Source organism: Hemiscyllium ocellatum, chromosome 14 (genome assembly GCF_020745735.1).
Source record: "Hemiscyllium ocellatum isolate sHemOce1 chromosome 14, sHemOce1.pat.X.cur, whole genome shotgun sequence".
Lineage (NCBI taxonomy): Eukaryota > Metazoa > Chordata > Chondrichthyes > Orectolobiformes > Hemiscylliidae > Hemiscyllium > Hemiscyllium ocellatum.
Window position 1 is genome coordinate 71,127,987 of NC_083414.1, and position 21,889 is coordinate 71,149,875.

General features: G+C 41.8%; 1 protein-coding gene across 1 annotated transcript in view; it reads right to left on the bottom strand.

The window, feature by feature from the left end:
• LOC132822416 (E3 ubiquitin-protein ligase RNF123) overlaps positions 1–21,889 on the bottom strand; it is a 379,484-nt gene that overhangs the window by 219,837 nt on the left and 137,758 nt on the right. The window contains exon 24 of the mRNA XM_060835785.1: positions 16,997–17,142. Within this exon, the coding sequence (XP_060691768.1) occupies positions 16,997–17,142 (146 nt within the window). The remainder of the gene's footprint in view (positions 1–16,996; positions 17,143–21,889) is intronic.

Genomic DNA, 21,889 nt, shown 5'->3' on the forward strand with positions numbered 1-21,889 from the left:
GAACCCCACCCAAAAGACATTGAATAAAGACCACAGAAAATTCACACATAAAAAAAAACTCTTTAAGACAATTAAATCAACACAATTAAGAACTAGCTCTAAGTAAAAATAACACAAAACATATTTGAAAGGAGACTTTCCCCCTTGCTCCCAGGGGGCACTACTACCTGCCAATAATCCCACCATAACCTCTCCCAGCTAAGGCCCTCCCCTCGGCCCAGGCATTACAAAATGGAGTAAATCAATTCAAGTGTCATAAAACAGGAGTTAAAAGTGAGTGACCCACCCCTCCCCCCACACCAGCACCTAGATACGTTTAAAAAAATACAAAATAGAAATATATAAAGTTACAAAGTTACAATCCAAGCAAGTATTATGCAACTAAATAAGAAAAAAGAAAACAAACCCCACTCAAACAAAACCTCCCACACAAATCAGATAAGCAGCACGAGCTATAAAAACAAGACCAAAGAAAGAATAAAGAAGAAGCACCCTCACCCCACGCCCCCTCCCACTCCCAGGGTAAGATGGGTAAAATGGAGATAGAGAAAGAAAAGGCAAACAAAGAGGGGGGGGGGCAAAATAAAGTTGCTAGCCATACAGTTCAAGTCCCACTTGAGAACATCCAGGAATTCTTTTACTTTCTCCGGTGATCCAAAGTTATACACGGATCCTCCATGACTGAAGTGCAGCATTGCCTCATCTCGCATTAAGTATTGAACATTTAAGTCTCTCAGACGCTTCTTCGCCTCATCAAATGCCCTCCTCTTGCGGACCATGACTGGAGAGAAGTCGTGAAACATCATTACCTTGGAGCCTTTGTACATCATGACATGGGGATTCTTTCCCAGGATTCTGGAGGCCTTGAGGAGCATTTGTTTATCCTTATACCATTGGAGTCGGATTGGAACCAGGCAGGGGTACTGGTCTGACTCGAGCCTGCGTACAGCAACCCAGGGGGCCTGCTCCACCTGCACCTGGCCCAGCTCCAACTCCAACTCCAATAATTGTGAGAGCCATTGCTCCAAGAAATCCGCAAGCTGGCCTTCCTCCTCCCATTCGGGAAGGCCTAGCAACCGAATATTTTTTAGACGACCTTGATTTTGATGGTCGTCGATGTGCTCCTCCAGAGTCCAGACTCGCTGCTCCAAAGCCCAGACCTGATCCACAGACGACTCAGCAGTCTCTGAGGCCGCGGCTCGTTGCTCGGCCCCTCCGACACGCTGCCCGAGTTTTTCGATCTCTTGGCCACACTTCTGCAGCACGACTGAGATGGACTCCCACCTGGACCAGGCCCCCTCGTTGGACGCGTCGATCTTCTCCTGGAGTTTGACAATCTCTGAGATCAGGCTCATCTCCACAGGTAAGCCCCCCCCCCCCCCCCCAAGGCGTCTGCAGATGCCCCTTCTGCTGTGGGAGGGGGTGGGGGAGGGGTCCCTGCCTGTTGCAAGCTGCAGGAGTTTTTGCCCTTAGTCATTTTTAAAAAAGCACTAAACTGTTAAGGTTTAATGCAAAATGACTTAGAGCGCTGGGCAAAAGCTATCTTGAATGGATTTAAAAAGTGAGGTAAAGGTGGGCTCCCACTTTGCCAGAGTTTTAGGGAGAGCACTGCAGACTCACATCTACTGGGTCACCGCCATCTTGGATCTCCCCATCATTTACATTCTTGAACTCTCTCTCTGAATATTTATGTTTTTCCAACTCAGTTCCAATTCTTCCCTGTAAAAGCCTCCTCAACTTATTTTCTTTTGCTCATTCTTGGAAATATACACTTCATGGATAAGGCCAGTGTTTCTAGCGCATCTCTAATTGCCCTTGCATGGAATGGCTTGTAATATAGTCCCGTGCCTGAAGGCATGTCCAGGCCACACTTAGGGTAATGGCAACAAATGGTATATTCTGCAGCAACAGATAGACAGACCATGGTAATAAATAAACATTTCTCCCATCCTCACCTAACCCCCTCATCCCCACCGAAGGACACTCATTAGATTAATTAATTATTTGAATTCAATATATCCCAGTTGCTATGATGGATGTGATTTGAACTCACGGCACAGTGGTTAGCACTGCTGCCTCACAACGTCAGAGACCCTGGTTCAATTCCTGCCCCTGGCAACTGTCTGTGTGGAGTTTGCACATTCTCCCCGTATCCGCATGGGTTTCCTCCAGGTGCTCCCGTTTTTTCCCACAGTCCAAAGACAGTGAAGGTTAGGTGAATTGGCCAATGCTAAATTGCCCGTAGTGTTAAGTGAAGGGGTAAATGTAAGGAATGGTTCTGGTGGTGGGTTGATCTTCAGAGGGTCAGTGTGGAGTTGTTGGGCCGTAGGGTCTGTTTCCACACCCGAAGTAATCTAATCTAATTAATTTATTAGTTGCATTACCATTTTTACCATGTGAACCACACTGAAAGATTGAACTGTAAAAAGTAGCTCTTTTGTGGTGCTGGATGAAGGACACTCCAGAAATGCCAGTCATTGATGAGTCTCGATTTTATTTTTTTTATTATAATTAATTCATAAATTGTGGCTGTCACAAGCCAAACCAGCATTAATTACCCAACCCTAACTGCCCAGATGGCAGTTAAGATTGCTGTGGATCTGGAATCACATGTAGACCAGACCATTTGAGGAACAGGAAAAATCGACGTTTCAGGCAAAATCCCTTCATTTTGCCCGAAACGTCAATTTTCCTGCTTCTCAGATACTGCCTGGCCTGCTGTGTTTTTCCAGCACCACTCTAATTTTGACTCTAATCACAGTATCTGCAGTACCCACTTCCACACAGAACAGACCATCTAAGGCTGACAGTTTCCTTCCCCAAAGGACATTAGTGAACCAGGTGTGGGTTTTTTTCCTCATTCAGCAATGGTGTCATGGTCATAATTAGATTCCTAATTCCAGATATTTACTGAACTCAAATTCCACCACCGACCATGACTGGATTCGAACCCGGATCCCCGGAACATTGCCAGGGTCTCTGGTTTATTATCACCTGGCCATCAACTCTCCAAATCACAAATACTTTGAAATCTTTCTGGAAAAAAAGTAGCTGTATACCTTCAGGTAACCTTCCATATATAACTTCATTAGCACAGAATAAAACAAAACAACGTGCATTATTATATCACCTTTCATGAACTCAACACATTCCAAGTCACAAAAATAACAATGTGTAAAATGACCAGACAATCTGTTTTGGTTTGGTTGGTTGAGAATAGATGGGGTCTTGATTCACTCACTCATGTTGTCAGCTGAGATGAGTGCCACAGTGTTTGGAGTGGAATTGCAGACCACGATGTTCTGATTATGGGCAGCATGTGCTCCCAGTGAAGTCATTGCTGAAACTGCTATAAGACAGCTAGTACCTGAAAGAGTGAACTGTTACTGCAAGATAAGCTCTGAAGATCCATTTGGGCTCTTGTGGGTCAGTGGTAGTGTCCCTACATCTGAGCCAGGAGGCCCCGGTTCAAATCCTAGCAGGTCCACAGGTGTGTCAATGCCATCTCTGAACAGGTAGATGAGAAAATATTGAGAAAGGACTTCTCCTGCGAGGAGCAAACGGAACTTGGTACATCCTCCAAGTTCTGCATGTATTTTTCAGACAGCATGCAATGTTTCCATGATTGTTCTTAGTATTAACAGCATGTGTCCGAATTAGTAATGTGTAATTTATATTAAATTGAGCCCAAAAGACTCAAGTCTGCCATTTATCTCAGATGTAATGTAGTCAGCAACTACATATTGCATTATTAACCTATTTACTGTTTATTGCCCATTAAAATTGAACCTATCTTCTGCCAAAGAGTTTGAGAAGCATCCTTCTCCACATGGTTTCAGTATCCTAGACCGATACCAACAAGAGTGATTGGCGGCAGTGAACCTACCCAAGGTCTCTCTAACGGTACCAGCAGAAGCTAATGTTCAGAACAAGTTACAGGAACACTCACATGAAATCAGATAGGGAGAGGAAAAATTACAATCCATTCAGAAACATCAAATTGAAGTTTCTCCCATTGTCATCACCTCCTCTCAAAAGTAGTTTTTAAAAAAAATACCATATTACAGTAATTAAAGATTTAAACATAATTATAGGAGTGTAATAGTGCATAGGAGCATGAGGGGACGTGGAGTGGGATGAGGAATGTAAGTGGCCATGAAGGTGGGTTGGAGAGTGAGAGGTGAGGTTTAGACAGTGTAGGAATGAAAGGTTGCTGGATTGTTGTCCCTGACAACTGAGCGAAACTTTCTAACCAGTTCACACTTCACACTTATGGTCCTCCCGCACTGCACTCCAAGGGGCACAGTCTAACAACAACAGGTAGACTTTGAAAGACTAAGATGAGGAAATATTCCTTCACTAAAATTCATTACCACAGAGGCTGAGAAGTACAGTTCACTGAATATGTTCAAGCTGAAAGGCTGATAAATGTTTAGATATAAAAGGAATCAAGGGGTACAATTACAAATAGGGGATATGGCATTGAGATGACCATACTGAGTGAGGGCTCAGTGGCCTACTCCTAGAATCTGTGCTTCTTTCAGTACTCAGAAAGGGTTCCAATGTCATGATATTAGAAATGTCAACAGTATCAAAAGGAGTAATTTAATATCTGAACCTTACACCACAATGGCCTCAAATAAAACCTAATGCTTCACTTTGCACATTTTCTCTCCTTCAGCAGTTTCTGTGCAACAGGGGACAATTCTTCACTCCACACAACCTAATGTCTGAACATACTCGGTGAAATACAACTAGGGGCAAATACTGTATTAAGTAATGATGTGGTCCAAATCTTATCTAACATCCTCTCAAATGTAACAGTAGCAGTCACTACAGAGTCTTACTTTATATCAAGCTAAACAGCAGTTGCATCGACACGTCCCAAAAGTGATCATGACACACTTAAAATTTACAATCACTGTTTAAATCAAAAACGTATTTTCAATTTGTAATTTATAGAAGGATGGCATGGTGGTCATCACTGCTGCCTCACCGCGCCAGGGACCCAGGTTCAATTTCAGCCTTGGGCGACTGTCTGTATGGAGTAAGTACATTTTCCCCGTGTCTGTGTGGGTTTCCTCTGGGTGCTCTGGTTTCCTCCCACTGTCCAAAGATGTGCAGGTTAGGTGAATTGGCCATAATGTTCAGGGATGTGTTGGCTAGGTGCATTAGTCAGAGGTAAATATTGGGTCTGGGTGGACTACTCTTCGGAAGGTCGGTGTGGACTTGTTGGGTCGAAGGGCCTGTATCCACACTGTAAAGACTCTATGATCAGAGCCCTGCAGTGCGAGGTTCTCTCAGACACTCTGCAGTACCAACAGACAAGGTTACTCACTTCCTCTTTCTGTCATGCTTTCACACATGGCCCAACCCTTTGCCCCTGCCAACAGAATATGTGCTTTCTCCCTCATGCTTTAAATAAAGTAATTGGCGACAGAACAACAACAACATAAAGGAGAACCCTTTTACAATAAGAATTACACTTTGCCTAATGGTGGTGTAGGTCCATTTTTTATACCAGTCACCTTCAATTAACCTAGTGCTGATAAAGACAAGCTATATCAAAGCTTTTTGCTTTGTACTCATCAGGAGAATTCACAAGAATGCCAAGTTAAGAGGAAATCCATCATTTTTATACTGTTTAACAGGACAATGCTGATTGGCTGACATTGGATTCTGACGTGGGGAATCAGAAAATTGTTTGGGAGAGAAGATTTGATAAGGGGAAGCTGGGGGCAGTGGAAGTTTAACTTCTCTTGCTGAGACAACAGACTTTGTTGCAAGGTTTATGAAGGTTTGTAGCTCAGGTTGAGGTTTAGGGTTAGGTTTGCTCACTGAGCTGTAGGTTTGATATCCAGACGTTTCATTACCTGGCTAGGTAACATCATCAGTGGCGACCTCCAAGTGAAGTGAAGCTGTTGTCTCCTGCCAGATAATGAAACGCCTGCATATCAAACCTACAGCTCAGCAAGTAAACCTACACCCCGAGACAACAGACTGAATGGCCGCCTTCTAGGATTCTACAGAAATAGCAAAGAGTCTAGGGTAGTAATATAAGTTCAGTCCCATCAGTGTATGAATGCCTCAGAAGGTGAGAATATGCAAAGACTCTTGAATTGAAGTTGTTTTTTTTATTTGATCTATCTCCTAGCATGGTGGGCTGTTAAGATTTTTATTATGTAGACTAGATGGATTATCCATGGGAAATGCAGATACAGGTGCTATAATAACTAATACATACAATGAAGCACCAACACTATGCATTTCAATGGGCAGTGCAATACTTAAGGGAGATTTAATGGAACTCAACTCTGCCTTGACCTCAGAATTGTGGAATAGCTGAAAATATGCATGTTTGCCAAGATTTGCCACAGCACCTGCAATCTGATCTTTGGTAGATTGGCACAAGAATCAGCAAGCACCAGTCTTTTAGTGACTCTACCAATATGGCTATGACTCCATATATCCACTGTAATACCAAGTGTTAACTGGGCCAGCAAGACATACAACGGAACAGCAAAGATGCCAGTAAGTTGGACATCTTTCAACAGCACTGCCTGTGGAAGATGTTGGCATCACTTGAACACACAACAGTGCTAGTGAAGAAGTGCTACACAGACTGGTCAGAAGCACCTACAGCTCATTATGAAGAGATTACTTAGACTGAAGGACATGTATTTTGCCTTCTGGATGCAAGACATGCCAATAAAATAGACACCACCAGATGGTCAAAAGCAACAAGCCAGTCAAAGAAGTCACATGAAAAACATTTAAAGAAAGCCTTCAGGAGCTGGATAACACTTGGGCTGCAACGAAATTGTGATGCACTGGGGCCAGTTGTGGAGTCTTGCTGCTCATTGTCCTGCATGGAACCAGGACAACTCAATCTAATTAAGTCTATTTTTATCTGTGTGACCTACTGAAGCACATACAAGCATCGAATCCCCACAATGCAGGAGGAGGCCATTCTGCCCATTAAATCCACACTGACTTTCTGAAGAGAATCCCATCCAGACTCATCCCCTACCCGATCCCTGTATCTGCATTACCCATGGCTTATCTAGCCTGCACATCCCTAGACATTACCAGCAATTTAGCAATGGCCAATCAACCTAATCTGCATATCTTTGGACTGTGGGAGGAAGCCGGAGCAGCCGGAGGAAACCCACAGATACGGGGAGAATGTGCAAACTCCACACAGATAGTCTCCCTGACGGTGGAATCGAATCCAGGTCACTGGGGAACAAACTTTAGGAAAGATGTCAAGATCTTCAATGAGGGTGCAGAGAGGATTTACTGCAATGGTCCTTCAGGTCAAATTATAAGGGATTTACTAAAGACTGGGCAGTTGTTTATCTTAGACCAGAAAGGTAAAGAGGAGACTTGAGGTGTTCAATGTCGCACATGGTTCTGATGGATTAACTTGGAGAAACTTTCCAAAGTATTTGTGGCTGGAGGACATGGATTTAAAGTCACTAGCAAAACAATCAAAGGTAACATGAAAAAGAATATTAATACATTAAGTTGTTGTAAAGGTAAATTCGTCATAGTCCCAGACAACCAAAAGGGTAGCTCTCTCGTTAGATAGAGGGAGGTGACTGGTGATTAATTTATCCATTGTGATCTGGTGTACAATTGCCTGAAAGGTTGATGAAAGTGGATTCTCTAATAACTTTAAAAAGATAATTGAACAAATACTGGAAATGAAAAGAAAGGAAAAACTATGGGAAAAGGGCAGGGGAGTGATCTAATTGGATAGTTCATTCATCAAGACAGTACAGATATAGGGATCAAAATAGCTTTCTGGGCTCCCAAGGTCTGCAAATTAATTTCAATTCTATTCATAAGCATCGTATTAGCTATACTGCTATTTACTAAGTAAACAAATTTGACATATTGAGATAAATAAAATTCTGTTTAGCCAGATGCCTAAAAGTCACAGTAATCCCATTCATTGGTTGATCAGAAAATACAGAATAAAGGACCCTCTGATTGAAATGCACCTTCTGATCAATATGGTATCAAACAGAGGACCTAGTAAACAAACCACAATTTTGGTGAGCAAGTCTAAGTTATGGCAAAGAGTGAAAATGAATAAGCTTCTAAATTTCAGAGTCATTACACACTTCTAAATGCACTCCTTTTTTGCCATTAAACAAAACATGGTGCACGTGGTTTGCAGTGATGAGATTGTGCAATTTAATTGCTTCAGAAGACAACAAACACCATCGATTCTCTTCACCCAGCAGCAGGCAAACTCCCAATAAACTTACATTAATCTGATGTATTGTGTTGAAAATGCATTATATTGTCTGCGTTAAGTGCCTTTCCCAACACATTTTTAGTGCAGTACAATAATAGCAAACAGCAGCTTTTTTTCTTCATCGCAATGAAGTTAGCATTAGCTCAGTGGTTGGGTTCTCAGGTAGTCTCAAGCTGCTGACTCGCAAGTTCCACTTCACAGACTTCAGCACAGAATCACGCCTCGCACTCCCAATCCAGCACGAATCATAATAATATAAAAATTCAAGGAACAGAAGAAGTAGGCCATTTGAACATGCTACATCATTTAATACGAACACAACTGAGTTACTACAACAGATACAGCTTCCTATATTATCTTTGTCTTGATGTCCTTATAGTCCAGAGTTGAAAAATGTGGTGCTGGAAAAACACAGCAGGCCAGGCAGCATCCAAGGAGCAGGAGAATCGACGTTTTGGGAATAAGCCCTTCTTCAGGAATGAGGCTGGTGTGCCAAGTGGGCTGAGATAAAAGATAGGAGAAAGAGGGAATTTGGGGGAGGGGCACTGGGTATATGGTAGGTGGAAGGAGGTGAGGGTAAGGGTGATAGGCCGGAGAGGGGTTGGGGGTGGAGTGGTGGGGAAAAAGACTGCAGGTCAAGAGGTCGGTGCTGAATGCGAGAGTTGGGACTGAGATAAGGTGAGGGGGGGGCAAATGAGGAAGCTGGAGAAATCTACATTCATCCCGTGTAGTTGGAGGTTCCTAGGCGGAAGATGAGGCGCTCTTCCTCCAGGCGTCGTGTGACTAGAGTCTGGCGATGGAGGAGGCCAAGGACCTGCATGTCCAGAAATGTACTGACCATAGTCTTGAGCACACTCAATAACTACACTTCCCTGGATGGAGAAATTTAAGACTCTCAACTTTATGAATGAAGAAATCTCCACTCATCTTGCCCCTAAATTTCTTGCTATACTTGCATGCTACTTTTTTAGGTGTGATTCATGCAGATCTCTCTGAAAATCAACACTTCCCAGTCCCTAAAATTTAAAAATTATGCTGCTTTTCTATTTTCCTTCCAAACTTATTTACTTCACAGAGCTCAATGAAATTAATCAAACACTATTTGCCATTAACAAATAGAGTCACAGTTGATTTTAAACAACACAGGTGGTCTTTCAGTCCATCATGTCTGCACCAGCTCTTCAAACAAACACTATAATCTAGTGCCAATCTTCTTTTTCCCCACACTTTTCACATTATTTCTATCCAAATAATCAGCCCATGCCCTCCTGAATGCCTCCATTGATCTTGCCTCCAATACATTTCCAGGCAGCGTATTCCATACTCTAATTAATCCCTCTGTGAAACAGTCTCTCTCACATCACACTTGCTTCTTTTCCACATCACATTAAATCCGTGCCCTCTCATTCTTGTTCCTTTTACAAATGGGAACAGATCTCCTTAGTTACTCAATCCAACCTGCGCATGATTTTGAAAACCTTACCAAATCTCCACTCAGTCCTTTTCTCTTCAAGGAGAATAGCCCCAACTTCTTTAATCTATCCTCATAATTGAAGTTTCTCATTTCTAGAAGTACATTTTTAAGTCATTTCTGCAATACCTCTAATGCATTCACATCTGGCGCTCACAACTACACACAATACTCCAGCTGAGGGCCTTTGCAGTTTTGGAGAAATCGGTTTGAACCAGAATTTCAGTAACAGACATATTGGTTTGGACTCCATTAACCAACCTCTCAGAAACACAACCGGAAGTGATATCACCAACCACAGCAAGCAAACTCACAACCTAATAAGTGCCTTGTAGAAGTTCAACATCATCTCCTAGCTCTTGTAGTCTATGTCCTTATTAATGAAGCCAAGCACACAAAATGTTTTATTAATTACTCTCTGCAGCTATTCTGACACCTGCAATGATTTGTGCACTTATGCATCCAGGTGCCTCTGCTCCTGCTACCCCTTTAGAATTGCATCTCCTATTGTAAATTGTCTTTGTGTTCTTCCAACATCAGCCTCTCTGCATTGAACGTCATCTGCCAACTGCCATTCCACTGTCAATGTCCCACTGGAGTTCTACAGTGTCCTTCTCACGGGTTATAATTCTTCCAAACATTGTGTCATCTGCAAGCTTTGAAATCTAGATCCAGATTATTAACATATATATCAGAAACAATTAGGCGTTATCCAGGAATATCTATTTACTCCAATCCTATTTTCTAGCACTTGACCGTAACCTTGTATGCAATGATGTTTCACGTGCTTATCTAAATACTTCCTAGAGTGCTGGCTTTAATTTATTGATCAGTGTTTTCAAAGTTTTGAGTAGCTTTGTTTCAGATTGTTGTCTGTGAAAGATCCCTACCAAACTGTTGTTTCCAGGTTTATCCTTCTTCACATTTTTGAACTTCCTCCCTTGTTCCTGAAACTGCCTGTAGGGTGTCAATAGACAACAGACAATAGGTTGAGGAGTAGGCCATTCTGCCCCTCGAGCCTGCACCACCATTCATCATGATCATGGCTGATCATCCTCAATCAGTATCCTGTTCCTGCCTTACCTCCATAACCCTTGATTCAACTATCCTTGAGAGCTCTATTCAACTCTTTCATAAATGAATCCAGAGACGAGGCCTCCACTGCCTTCTGGGGCAGAGCATTCACATACCCACCACTCATCTCTGTCCTAAATGACCTACCCCTTATTTTTAAGCTGTGTCCTCTGGTTCAGGATTCACTCATCAGCGGAAATATGTTTCCTGCCTCCAGAGTGTCCAATCCTTTCATAATCTTATACATCTCAATCAGATCCCCTCTCAGTCTTCTAAACTCAAGGGTATACAAGCCCAGTCGCTTCTGTCTTCAGGGGCCCAATTTTAGTCTTAACCATTTTTTTCCCTGTCACATACCTAATAAAGCTTTTACTATCCTCCTTTATATTTTTGGCCAGTTTGCCTACGTACCTCATTTTTTTCTCTGTGTATTTCCTTCTTAGTAATCCTCTGTTGTTATTTCAAAGCTTCCCAGTCCTCCATTTTCCCACTCATCTTTGCTACATTATACTTTTTCTCTTTTGACTTTATATGTTTCTTAACTTCCCTCGTCAGCCACGGCCACCCCTGCCTCCTCATAGGATCTTTCTTCCTTTTTGGAATGAACTGATCCTGCATCTTCTGCATTATACCCAGAAATATCTGCCATTGTTCCTCCACTGTCATCCCTGCTAAGGTATTGCACCAATGAACTTTGGCCAGCTCCTCCCTCGTAGCTCCATAGTTCCCTTTATTTAACTGAAATATTGTCACTACCGATTGTACCCTCTCCCTTTCAAATTGCAGATTGAAACTTATTGTATTGTGGTCAATTCTTTTCTTACCTATAGCGTTGGTTCCAAACAGACCACAACCTCTCTCTGTTCTCCTACTTCTAAGAAAATGTTCTATATGCATCCATTTCATTTGCACCAGAAAGGAAACACACGATATAAGAAAAACTGTTGAAATTCTGCTGTTTCTGCAATCTTTTCTACACGATGACACAGATGTGCTCCAGACCCCTAAGCCCGCATCAGTCCCCCCCAGACTAAAAACCAGGGAGAAAAGTGCAACACTCCTGGGAATAACTTTGCTCATTTTATGTTTTCTTTTTGGGGGGGGGGGGGGGAAGAGAAAGAGTTAACTAACTTCCCAATGCCTACCTTTCATTATTTACTTTGAATTTGATTCCCATTAGAACTCTCAACAGTAAGCAACGATTAAAATAGAATCCTTGTGACACAATGGATCATCTTAATTGGTGCATCTGACATATCTGCAGTGCCATGCTCAGTGAAGATGTGTCATATTCCTTATCTTTATTCAGTATGGACTCTGTTCCATTTAACAATGCTGAAAAGATAGCTGCTGAAAGTCAGCTGACATGGCCTGCGTATACAAGAACTAACTCTCAATTTGGAAAATCATTAAAATGTAAATTTTGTTGTGGAGTCCCAACCCCATTTGAAAGGGCATTCTGGATACAAAATCAATGAACTTGCAACTTTTATTGTCTGGACATTTACAGAAACTAAATTATCATAATCCTCCAGACTCTGTATTTATGAACATGAAACTCAGTAAATGGAGGTATAGAGAAACCAGTTTACCACAAACCGGTTGAATGGCTACCATATATCCCCAAATAGTGAGCAATGGCTTCTAACTTTGAATCATTTGTGTGGACCATAATAGTACTGATCATGTATTCACAAGATCAAAACTAAGTTCAAGTAAGGCAACAGATTATTCTAAGCAGCAGCCCAGGATAGTTCATTCTGGAAAGCAAGCGGACACAATAGCCATCCTCCAGCCTAAAAGAACCAGACCTAATATTGTCAATCAACCAAGGTGGTGGAAGAGGTGCTTTTTCTCCTCTCCACCCACAAAACAGTATCTCTTTTTTCTGAAAGAACTGAGCCATAACTTTGAAAACCCAGAGACTTCCAACTTTCATTCAACTTTAAAGAGGATATCATCTAGAACGGGGCGGCACGGTAACTCAGTGATTAGCACTGCTGCCTCACAGCACCAGGGACCCAGGTTCGATTCCAGCCTCAGGAAACTGTGCAAACTCTACATAGATATTCTCCCAGTGTCTGCGTGGGTTTCCTCCCACTCACCAAAGAGGTGCCGGTCAGGAGAACTGACCATGCTAAATTGCCCACAGCGTTAGGTGCATTAGTCAGAGGGAATTGGGTCAGGGTGGGTTACTCTTCAGGGGGTCAGTGTGGACTTGTTGGGCCAAATGGCCTGTATCCACACCTGTAGGTAATCTAATCTAAACTGCAATGCTTTCACTTTAAAAGACTTATTTAAATAGTCATAATATTCTATTAATTATATAAGTTTACCTGTAATCTGCAAGATTTAACACTTATTGTGTGCATGTGTCTATGTTTGAGAGAGTATGGTCTATTTACAATCAGACTGCAGTGTGAATAAATTTTCACCTTTTCTTCTGATTTAAACTTACCAAAAAAGCTCTTTATGCCTATCCTTTAAAGTCACAACATTCATTTTAAAGAAAAGGAGTAATGTTAACTCACCCTCACACTGGGTCCATCATAATAGGGCAAGGAAAGTCAAAGACACACAAGAAATACCCAACTTCTTGAACTGTTAGGATTGAGTGAAATTTTGTTTTATTTCGGTTCAATGCTCAAAAGATTCCCGTTGAGGTTGTATTCCTACTGTTTCTGAATACTGACATCAATGCCCCTCCCTTCTCAGACAATAATTGTAAGTTTAATTCCCATTGCAGTGTCCCCACCTGGTATGCATTCGGCATTTGTCTGTCAACTCTATCAACGACCTTCCACACACTTACTCATTCTCCCCCACTCTCTGTAGATAATTAATCCAAGGCTATATACAATCAGAGCACAACACTGGGATAAAAGGACTTCTGTGGCGCAGTGATAGAATCCCTATTTCTGGGACAGAAAGCTGGAGTCACAATATTGAGATAATAATCAACAATCAAGGATAGGGAAATCAGCTGTTTTCCCTAGACACGAGAACTGAATAATTCTCAATTAGAATACCATCTACTAAGCCTGTCTGACCTCATAAATGTCTCTAATCATGTGTGGGAGAGATGAGTGGAATCATAATTCAGCAAGGAGTTGGCATTTTTAGAAAACAGATAGCAATGAAGTGGGATAGGGTATGAAGAAACACTACATTCCATGCATTCATAATTAGAACCTGATCTCCTTTCACATCAATGTTGCTGCAAGGCTATTTTAATGACAAACATTGTCAAGAGTCACTTGAGACAACTTGACTTCCATTTCACTGATGAGTGGGGTTTATTACAGTGTGACAAGTTCACATAAATGTTGTCCATTATAAAATTGGATAAAATAATTTATAATGTGGGAATATATGGCATTTAAAATAGAGCTTGAATTAAGTCAACACACTCTCTAACTCCAGTTCACCTCTAAATTATATCTAGTCTTAATTCCATGGGTGATCAATTGGCAAGTTAATTAATTAACTGCTTGCAATGAAGATGTAACATCACAGATGGCTGTTTTAAATGGGATTCCATATTAAGAGGATTCATGGCATCTGTCAATGTGTGAGCTGAAGTGATGATTGTTGACTGGTTTCTTCAATCAGTATGTAGCTAATTCTTCCTCAGCATCACTATCTGTTGTAGCTTACTTAACACCAGGCAGGAAAAGAGTGTCACATCCATGCCTACAGAATAGAATAATATCAAGGAGCAGTAATAACACTTTTTAAAAGAAGGTACCAAACCATTACCAATCTCAGACAAAAATGCCGGGTAGATGCAGCACATACTGACTTCAGTCAAAGTGAAATGCTCGTTTGGACAGCTACTGCAGCCAAATGGCCAAATTGCTTCCTTCTGCACTGGAATAATGCTGTGATTCTGTGAATATTAGGCCCTTTCTAATTGGTCCTCACATCAGTATTATACTTAGACACAAGTTGCAAATTCCATAACTACGTAGCACAGAGCCATGGCCAGAGCTATTCAAAGTGTGACACCTCTAATTACACTAGATAATTTACACTTACGCATTAAGCAGCTAAACACAGCAAGCCATCTCTGAAATATGGAGCAATGCATCTCCCTCCTTTCCATCTTTCTTCAGGTACCTTCTTTGTACTTTTCTCTTTGGGTTGTGGGATTTCTTAGAACTCTTGTGTTGGAAGAAAAAGCTACAGAAACAGAGATATCCATATTTTCAGAAAAACTGAAAGACCTCAGAACTTTAAGAGACAGCTATTACTGATCTATGAATGTTGTGATAAGCCTTCCTCCATTGTAAGGCCTGCAATCTTCAGGTCAGTGAAACAAAAAGTGAGAGAGAGAAATTCCAAAAATTACTTGCAACTTTACACACAGAGCAGACTGTGATTGTCAGACGAGAGGTTACAATTTCCAACAAGACTTCTGTTGAATGACAGACATAGCCATCACACATGCAGAGACACCAGAAAAACACAACAAAAACTGACTCAGCACAACAACAGACTGACAGAACTGAACTGTCTCCGCATCTTGAACACTCCATCTTCTGGGATTAATGCAATACAAAGTATACTGTTCTGCATAATGGGTGTTGTTCACATGGTGATCGTTGTTTAACTGTGTCCTGCAGAGCTATTGGTGATCCTAGAGTGAGATTGTTCAGCCCAGCCACAGAGATCACAGAGATTGCTTTTTTTTTGCTTAACACTCAATGACAGAGTTGACCACATTGAGGTCTTAATGCATTTCCGGTCAGTGATTGGCATGGCTGCAATAGACCTGAAAATACCATAGGACCACATGCATCTGGCTAATCTCAAAGATCAAGAGAAATCAAAGTTATTTTCTACCTCTTCAAGCTTCTGATCATTTTCAAATGCAAACACTGATCCAACTTCCTCTTGATTTGTTTCCAGAGACAGTCTGCTCCAAACATTTATGATCCTCCACACGAAGTACATAATGAGAATCTACACCCTACAGTTTGAGGTCCTGGCATCATTTATGTGAATTCAGTCACACTGCACCCACAGCATTCGGGAAATGTCAATGAAATTTTATCACATAAATGCTCCCATCTTCCTGAGCTTTCAGTGCTCTTCTCTCAACTCTGTCAATGGTTATGGCTTCCCTATTGTAAGCCCATATTCAAAATTACACATCTCTACATCAGGTCAAATAGTGTCCCACACAAGCTGATAATTACCCCTTTTTTAATACATTGACTATCTTCTAGCCATACTCCTTGTTCTTGCGTAAAGCGTTTGCTAAAATTCAAGTCAGACAGCTGTTCAACTTCCGCTGTCATGTTAATATTTGACCTCCCTCCCACAATGCCTCACATAATTAGCCCACTTGATTTCAAATGTTTTATTTTGTTCCCTTTTTCCAGATTGCCCTCAAACATTTTACTGATTACAGAATATAAGGCTCCCTGACTTACAGTCTTTGATACCAACAGTAGCACTTCACCTCTGAGGTACAAAATTCCAGGTCAAGTTCCTCATGAGGGCTTAAGAGCACATACATCTATACTAATACTCCAGAATTGTGTCAAGGGAGTGTTGCACTGCTGGAGGTGGCATTATGCAGATGTGTCATTAATCTCAGGCCTATCTGCCCACTTGGTGGATCCAAAAGATCCTATGCCCCTGTTTGGAGAAGGAACAGGGAGTTACCAACTGGTCAATGTCTATCTCTCAATCATCACCACAAAACCTAGATTATTTGGTCATCATGTTACTGTTCCAAGTGATTTTGCTATGTGCAAATTAGCTGTCATATTTCTTTTTTAAAACAATGACTACACTTTAAAAGTACTTCAATGGCTATAGAGCCCTTTTGAGATCAGTGGTTGGTATGAAAGGTGCTACATAAATGCTAGTCTTGTTTTTCTTTTCTTTCACAGCTAGCGTAACAGGCTCTGTTGTAATAATGCTCAACTGATTGCACATTTGCCTCTGAACCAGAAGGCTGTGGCTCAAGCATCACTTCAGAGACAAACAAATTCAAGCTGAAATTTCAGTGAAATACTGGTGCCATCTCTTGCATGAGTCGTCGAACCATAATGCTATCTGTGATCTCAAGTTGATGTAATGGATCCCACAGCACTACTTTGAAGAAGGAGCAGGAGAGTCCTCCACTAGGTTCTAGACAATCACCCTAGCCACTCAAACAGAATGAACGTTACCTTGCCGAGCTGTTGGTGCACACTCAGGTTGTACATCATGATAGCACCATCCAGAATTTCCAGTAAAGATTTCTCAGTGATCAGGTGATCTGGTTCATCAGGGGGACGGCCTAACAACAGGCCATCATTTCCATGGCTTCCTTCAACTGTAAGGAGAAGCAAAGTATCATTATGCATCAGTTCGTAACAGTCTGCAAATAACCACACAGTTCAAACAGCTTTATGAGGATCACTGACAATATAATTCTGCCACTGCCATGTTACTGCAGGCTGAACAGAAGAAACTATAATCAGAACCAGACACTCATACGATTAGTATCAAATTAATATTTCATGATTTATAACCAAAGTCATTGCACAATAAAACTAACAGTCACCAACGGAGATCTTGGTAGGCTTAGGGTTACATGTACCATCATATAACACTACTTAGCTTCACTTGACAAAAATGGAGAAATTGAGAACAGAGTGAATGCAATACGCTATAGTTATACTTGCAAGGTTGCTAAGCCTCTAAGTCATTCCAATCTAATGACTAGGAGAACATGCTATCTTCAAGCCAAAAGGAAGTGGCGTTGATAACATCTCCAGTTTGCAGTCTTATCAAGAAATCATTACTACTGTGCACTTGTACTGTTGTGTATCAAGAAGTGGGGCAATTGACTAAATGTAATCGATGGAGAAATTGAGGACTGCAGATCCTGGGGAGTCAAGCTCAAACAGGGTGGCGCTGGAATACCACAGCAGGTCAGGCAGAATCTGAAGAGCAGGAGAGTTGACCTTTCGGGCAGGAGCCCTTCATCGGGAACGTGGGGCTAATGCCCCAAATGTCGTCTCTCCTGCTCCTCTGATGCTACCTGATCTGCTGTACTTTTCCAGTGCCACCCTTTTCAATAAATGCAACCTACACTGAAGAGTTAACTTTGTAAAATTTGTAATCTTATGACTTTAGATTTATAGCCTTGGGTATGGGTAGTGCAGCAGAAAGATGGAAACAGTCAGTCTGAAGTTCAAGTATCCATCTATTTCCCTCTCTTCCTTTGCAGTGGGAGAAATAGTTTTGAAAAAAACCCAGCAGCCAAGTACTCTACAACACATGCAAGCTTCTCTGTCTCTGCAGGAAAAGGGGAAAGAATACCGTCAGGGGCACTGAAAGGATAATCAGTCAATGAATGAAAAACCAGTAACTGAGAACTGGTGTATACACAACTTCTCAAATTTAGCAAAGAATTGAAAGATGGAAACAAACCAAAAGAAAAAGTGTATAATTCACAGAAATTGGACAGAATATAAAGAACAAAAACAAAGATTAATATGGAGACAGATATTAGAATATCTGAGAAAGCTAACTAATAGTATAAAAAGAGGTTGTAAGAATTTGTATAGGTATTTAAAAGTAAAAAAGAAAGTAAAATAAGCTTCAACCTTGAGAGAGAGAGAGAGAGACTGAAAAATTAATAATGGAAAACAGGGAAATGGCAGATGAATTGGATACCTTACATCTAACTTCCCGTACAAGATACAAATAATATTCCAGAAATAACTGTACTATAATAAGAAAGGGAGTGAGAAACTTGAAACAAGTACAATCACCATGGAAAATATAAATAAAATTATTAGAATGAAAATCCTGATAAGTCCTCAAGCCTTGATGGACTTTACAGAACATGGGACATTACAGCTTAGTACAGACCCTTTGGCCCTCGATGTTGTGCCGCCCTGTGAAACCAACCCGAAGCCCATCTAATCTACACTATTCCATTCTTGTCCATATGCCTATCTAATGACAAGTTAAATGCCCTTAAACGTTGGCGAGTCTACTATTCCATGCCCCTACTGCTTTGATAGAGAAACTACTTCTGACATCTGTACAATATCACCCCTCAATTTAAAGCTGTGTCCCCTCGTGCTAGCTATCACCATCCTAGGAAAAAGGCTCTCACTGTTCAGCCTACCTAACCCTCTGATTATTTTGTATGTCTCAATTAAGTCACCTCTCAACCTTTTTCACTCTAACGGAAACAGCCTTAAGTCCCTCAGCCTTTCCTTGTAAGAGCTTCTCTCCTTACCAGGCAACATTTTAGTAAATCTCCTCTGAACCCTTTCGAAAGCTTCCACATCCTTCCCATAATGCAGCGCACGGAAAACTCCAAGTGTGGCTGCACCAGAGTTTTGTACAGCGTGATAAAATAAGTAGATGCTGAGGTTGTAGATGCATTGATCTTAATTTTAACACTCTCTAGATACTGCAAAGATCCCATCAGATCGGAAAATTCTTCGGGAGAGTTTAAACTAATTCAGCAGGGGGATGGGAACATAAATTGTAGTCTGAGGGTTGAGAGTAGTGAGGTCAGAAATAAGGTTTCAACGTCAGTGGAGTTCTACTCCAACGTCAAAAGCATCCAGAATAAGGTGAGTGAACTTGAAGCATGGGTTGGTACCTGGGATTTCGATGTTGTGGCCATTTCAGAGGCGTGGCTAGAGGAGGGACAGGAATGGTTGTTGCAGGTTCTGGGGTTTAGATGTTTCAGTAAGATCAGAGAAGATGGTAAAAGGGGGGGGGGGTGTGGCATTGTGGGTCAAGGACAGTATTATGGAGGCAGAAAGGACATTTTAGGACTCATCTACTGATGTAGTATGGGCTGAGGTTAGAAACAGGAAAGGAGAGGTCACCCTGTTGACAGTTTTCTATAGGCCCCCGAATAGTTCCAGCAATGTCGAGGAAAGGATAGCAAAGATAATTCTGGTTGGATCTAGAGGAGCAGGGTAGTTATCATGGGGGTTTTAACTTTCCAAATATTGACTGGAAATACTAAAGTTCAAGTACTTTAGATGGGTCCGTTTGTGTCCAATGTGAACAGGAAGGTTTCCTGAAACAGTATGTAGACAAGCCAACAAAGGGTGAGGCCACAGTGGATTTGGTACTGGGTAATGAACCCAGCCAGGTGTTAGATTTGAAGGTAGGTGAGCATTTTCGTGATAGTGACCACAATTCAGTTATGTTTACTTTAATGATGGAAAGGGGTAGGTATATACCGAAGGGCAAGAGTTGTAGCTGGGGAAAAGGCAATTATGATGCGATTAGGCAAGATTTAGGATGCGTAAGATGGCAAAGGAAACTGCAGGGGATGGGCACAGCTGAAATGTGGATCTTATTCAAGGAACAGCTACTGCGTGTCTTTGATAAGTATGTACCAGTCAGGCAGGAAGAAAATGCTCCAGCGAGGGAGCTGTGGTTTACTAAAGAAGTTGAATTTCCTGTCAAGAGGAAGAAGGCGGCTTATGTTGGAATGAGACGTGAAGGCTCAGTTAGGGTGCTTGAGAGTTACAAGTTAGCCAAGAAAGACCTAAAGAGGGAGCTAAGAGCCAGGAGGGGACATGACAGGTCACTGGCAGATAGGATCAAGGAAAACCCTAAAGCTTTCTGTAGGTATGTCAGGAATAAAAGAATGACGAGAGCAAGATTAGGATCAGTCAAGGACAGTAGTGGGAAGTTGTGCGTGGAGATAGGGAAAGTGGATGAGGGTAATGCTGTTGATGTGGTGTATATGGATTTCAGTAAGGCATTTGATAAGGTTACCCACAGTAAGCTACTGCACAAAATACAGAGGCAGGGATTGAGGACGATTTAGCGTTTTGGATCAGAAATTGGCTTGCTGAAAGAAAACAGAGTGGTGGTTGATGGGAAAGGTTCATCCTGGAGTTCAATTACTAGTGACCACAACTCGGTGACTTTTACTCTAGTGATGGAGAGGGATAAGTGTGCGCTGCAGTGCAGGAGTTATAGCTGGGGGCAGGGAAATTATGATGCGGTGAGGCATGACTTAGGATGTGTGGATTGGAAAAATAGACTTCAAGGGAAGGACACAAATGATATGTGGAGCTTATTCAAGGAGCAGCTATTGGGTGTCCTTGATAAGTATGTACCAGTCAGGCAGGGAGGAAAGGGTCTTGTGAGGGAGCCGTGGTTTAATAAGGAATTGGAATCCCTTGTAAAAGGGAAGAGGGCAGCCTATGTAAAGATGAGACGTGAAGGTTCAGTTGGGGCGATTGAAAGTTATAAGGTAGCCAGGAAGGATCTAAAGAGAGAGCTAAGAGCAGCGAGAAGGGGACATGAAAAGTCCTTAGTTGGTAGGATTAGGGAAAACCCTAAGGCTTTCTATAGGTATGTCAGGAATAAAAGTATGACTAGGGTAGGTATTGGTCCAGTCAAGGATAGTAGTGGGAAGTTGTGCGTGGAGGCGGAGGAGATTGGAGAGACACTAAATCAATACTTTTCGTCAGTATTCACTCAGAAACAGGACATTGTTGCTGATGTGAATATTGAGTCACAAGTGATTAGAATGGATGGCTTTGAGGTATGTAGGGAAGAGGTCCGGGGAATACTGGAAAGGGTGATGGCATTAATCCTAGGATCTCTGGGAAGCTAGGGAGGAGATAGCGGAGCCATTGGCCTTGATTTTTATGTCGTCATTGTCTACGGGAATAATGCCAGAAGACTGGAGGATAGCGAATGTGGTCCCCTTGTTCAAGGAGAGGAATAGGGACAGCCCTAGTAACTATAGGCCAGTGAGTCTCACTTCTGTTGTGGGCAAAGTCTTGGAGAGAATTGTAAGGGATGGGATTTATGAACATCTGGACAAGAATAATGTGATCAAGGATAGTCAGCATGGTTTTGTGAAGGGCAGGTCGTGCCTCACAAACCTTATTGAGTTCTTTGAGAAGGTGACCAAGGAAGTGGATGAAGGTAAAGCAGTAGATGTGGTGTATAGGGATTTTAGCAAGGCATTCAATAAGGTACCCCATGGTAGGCTACTGCAAAAATTACGGAGGTATGGCATTGAGGGCGCATTAGAGTTTTGGATTAGGAATTGGCTGGCTGGAAGAAGACAG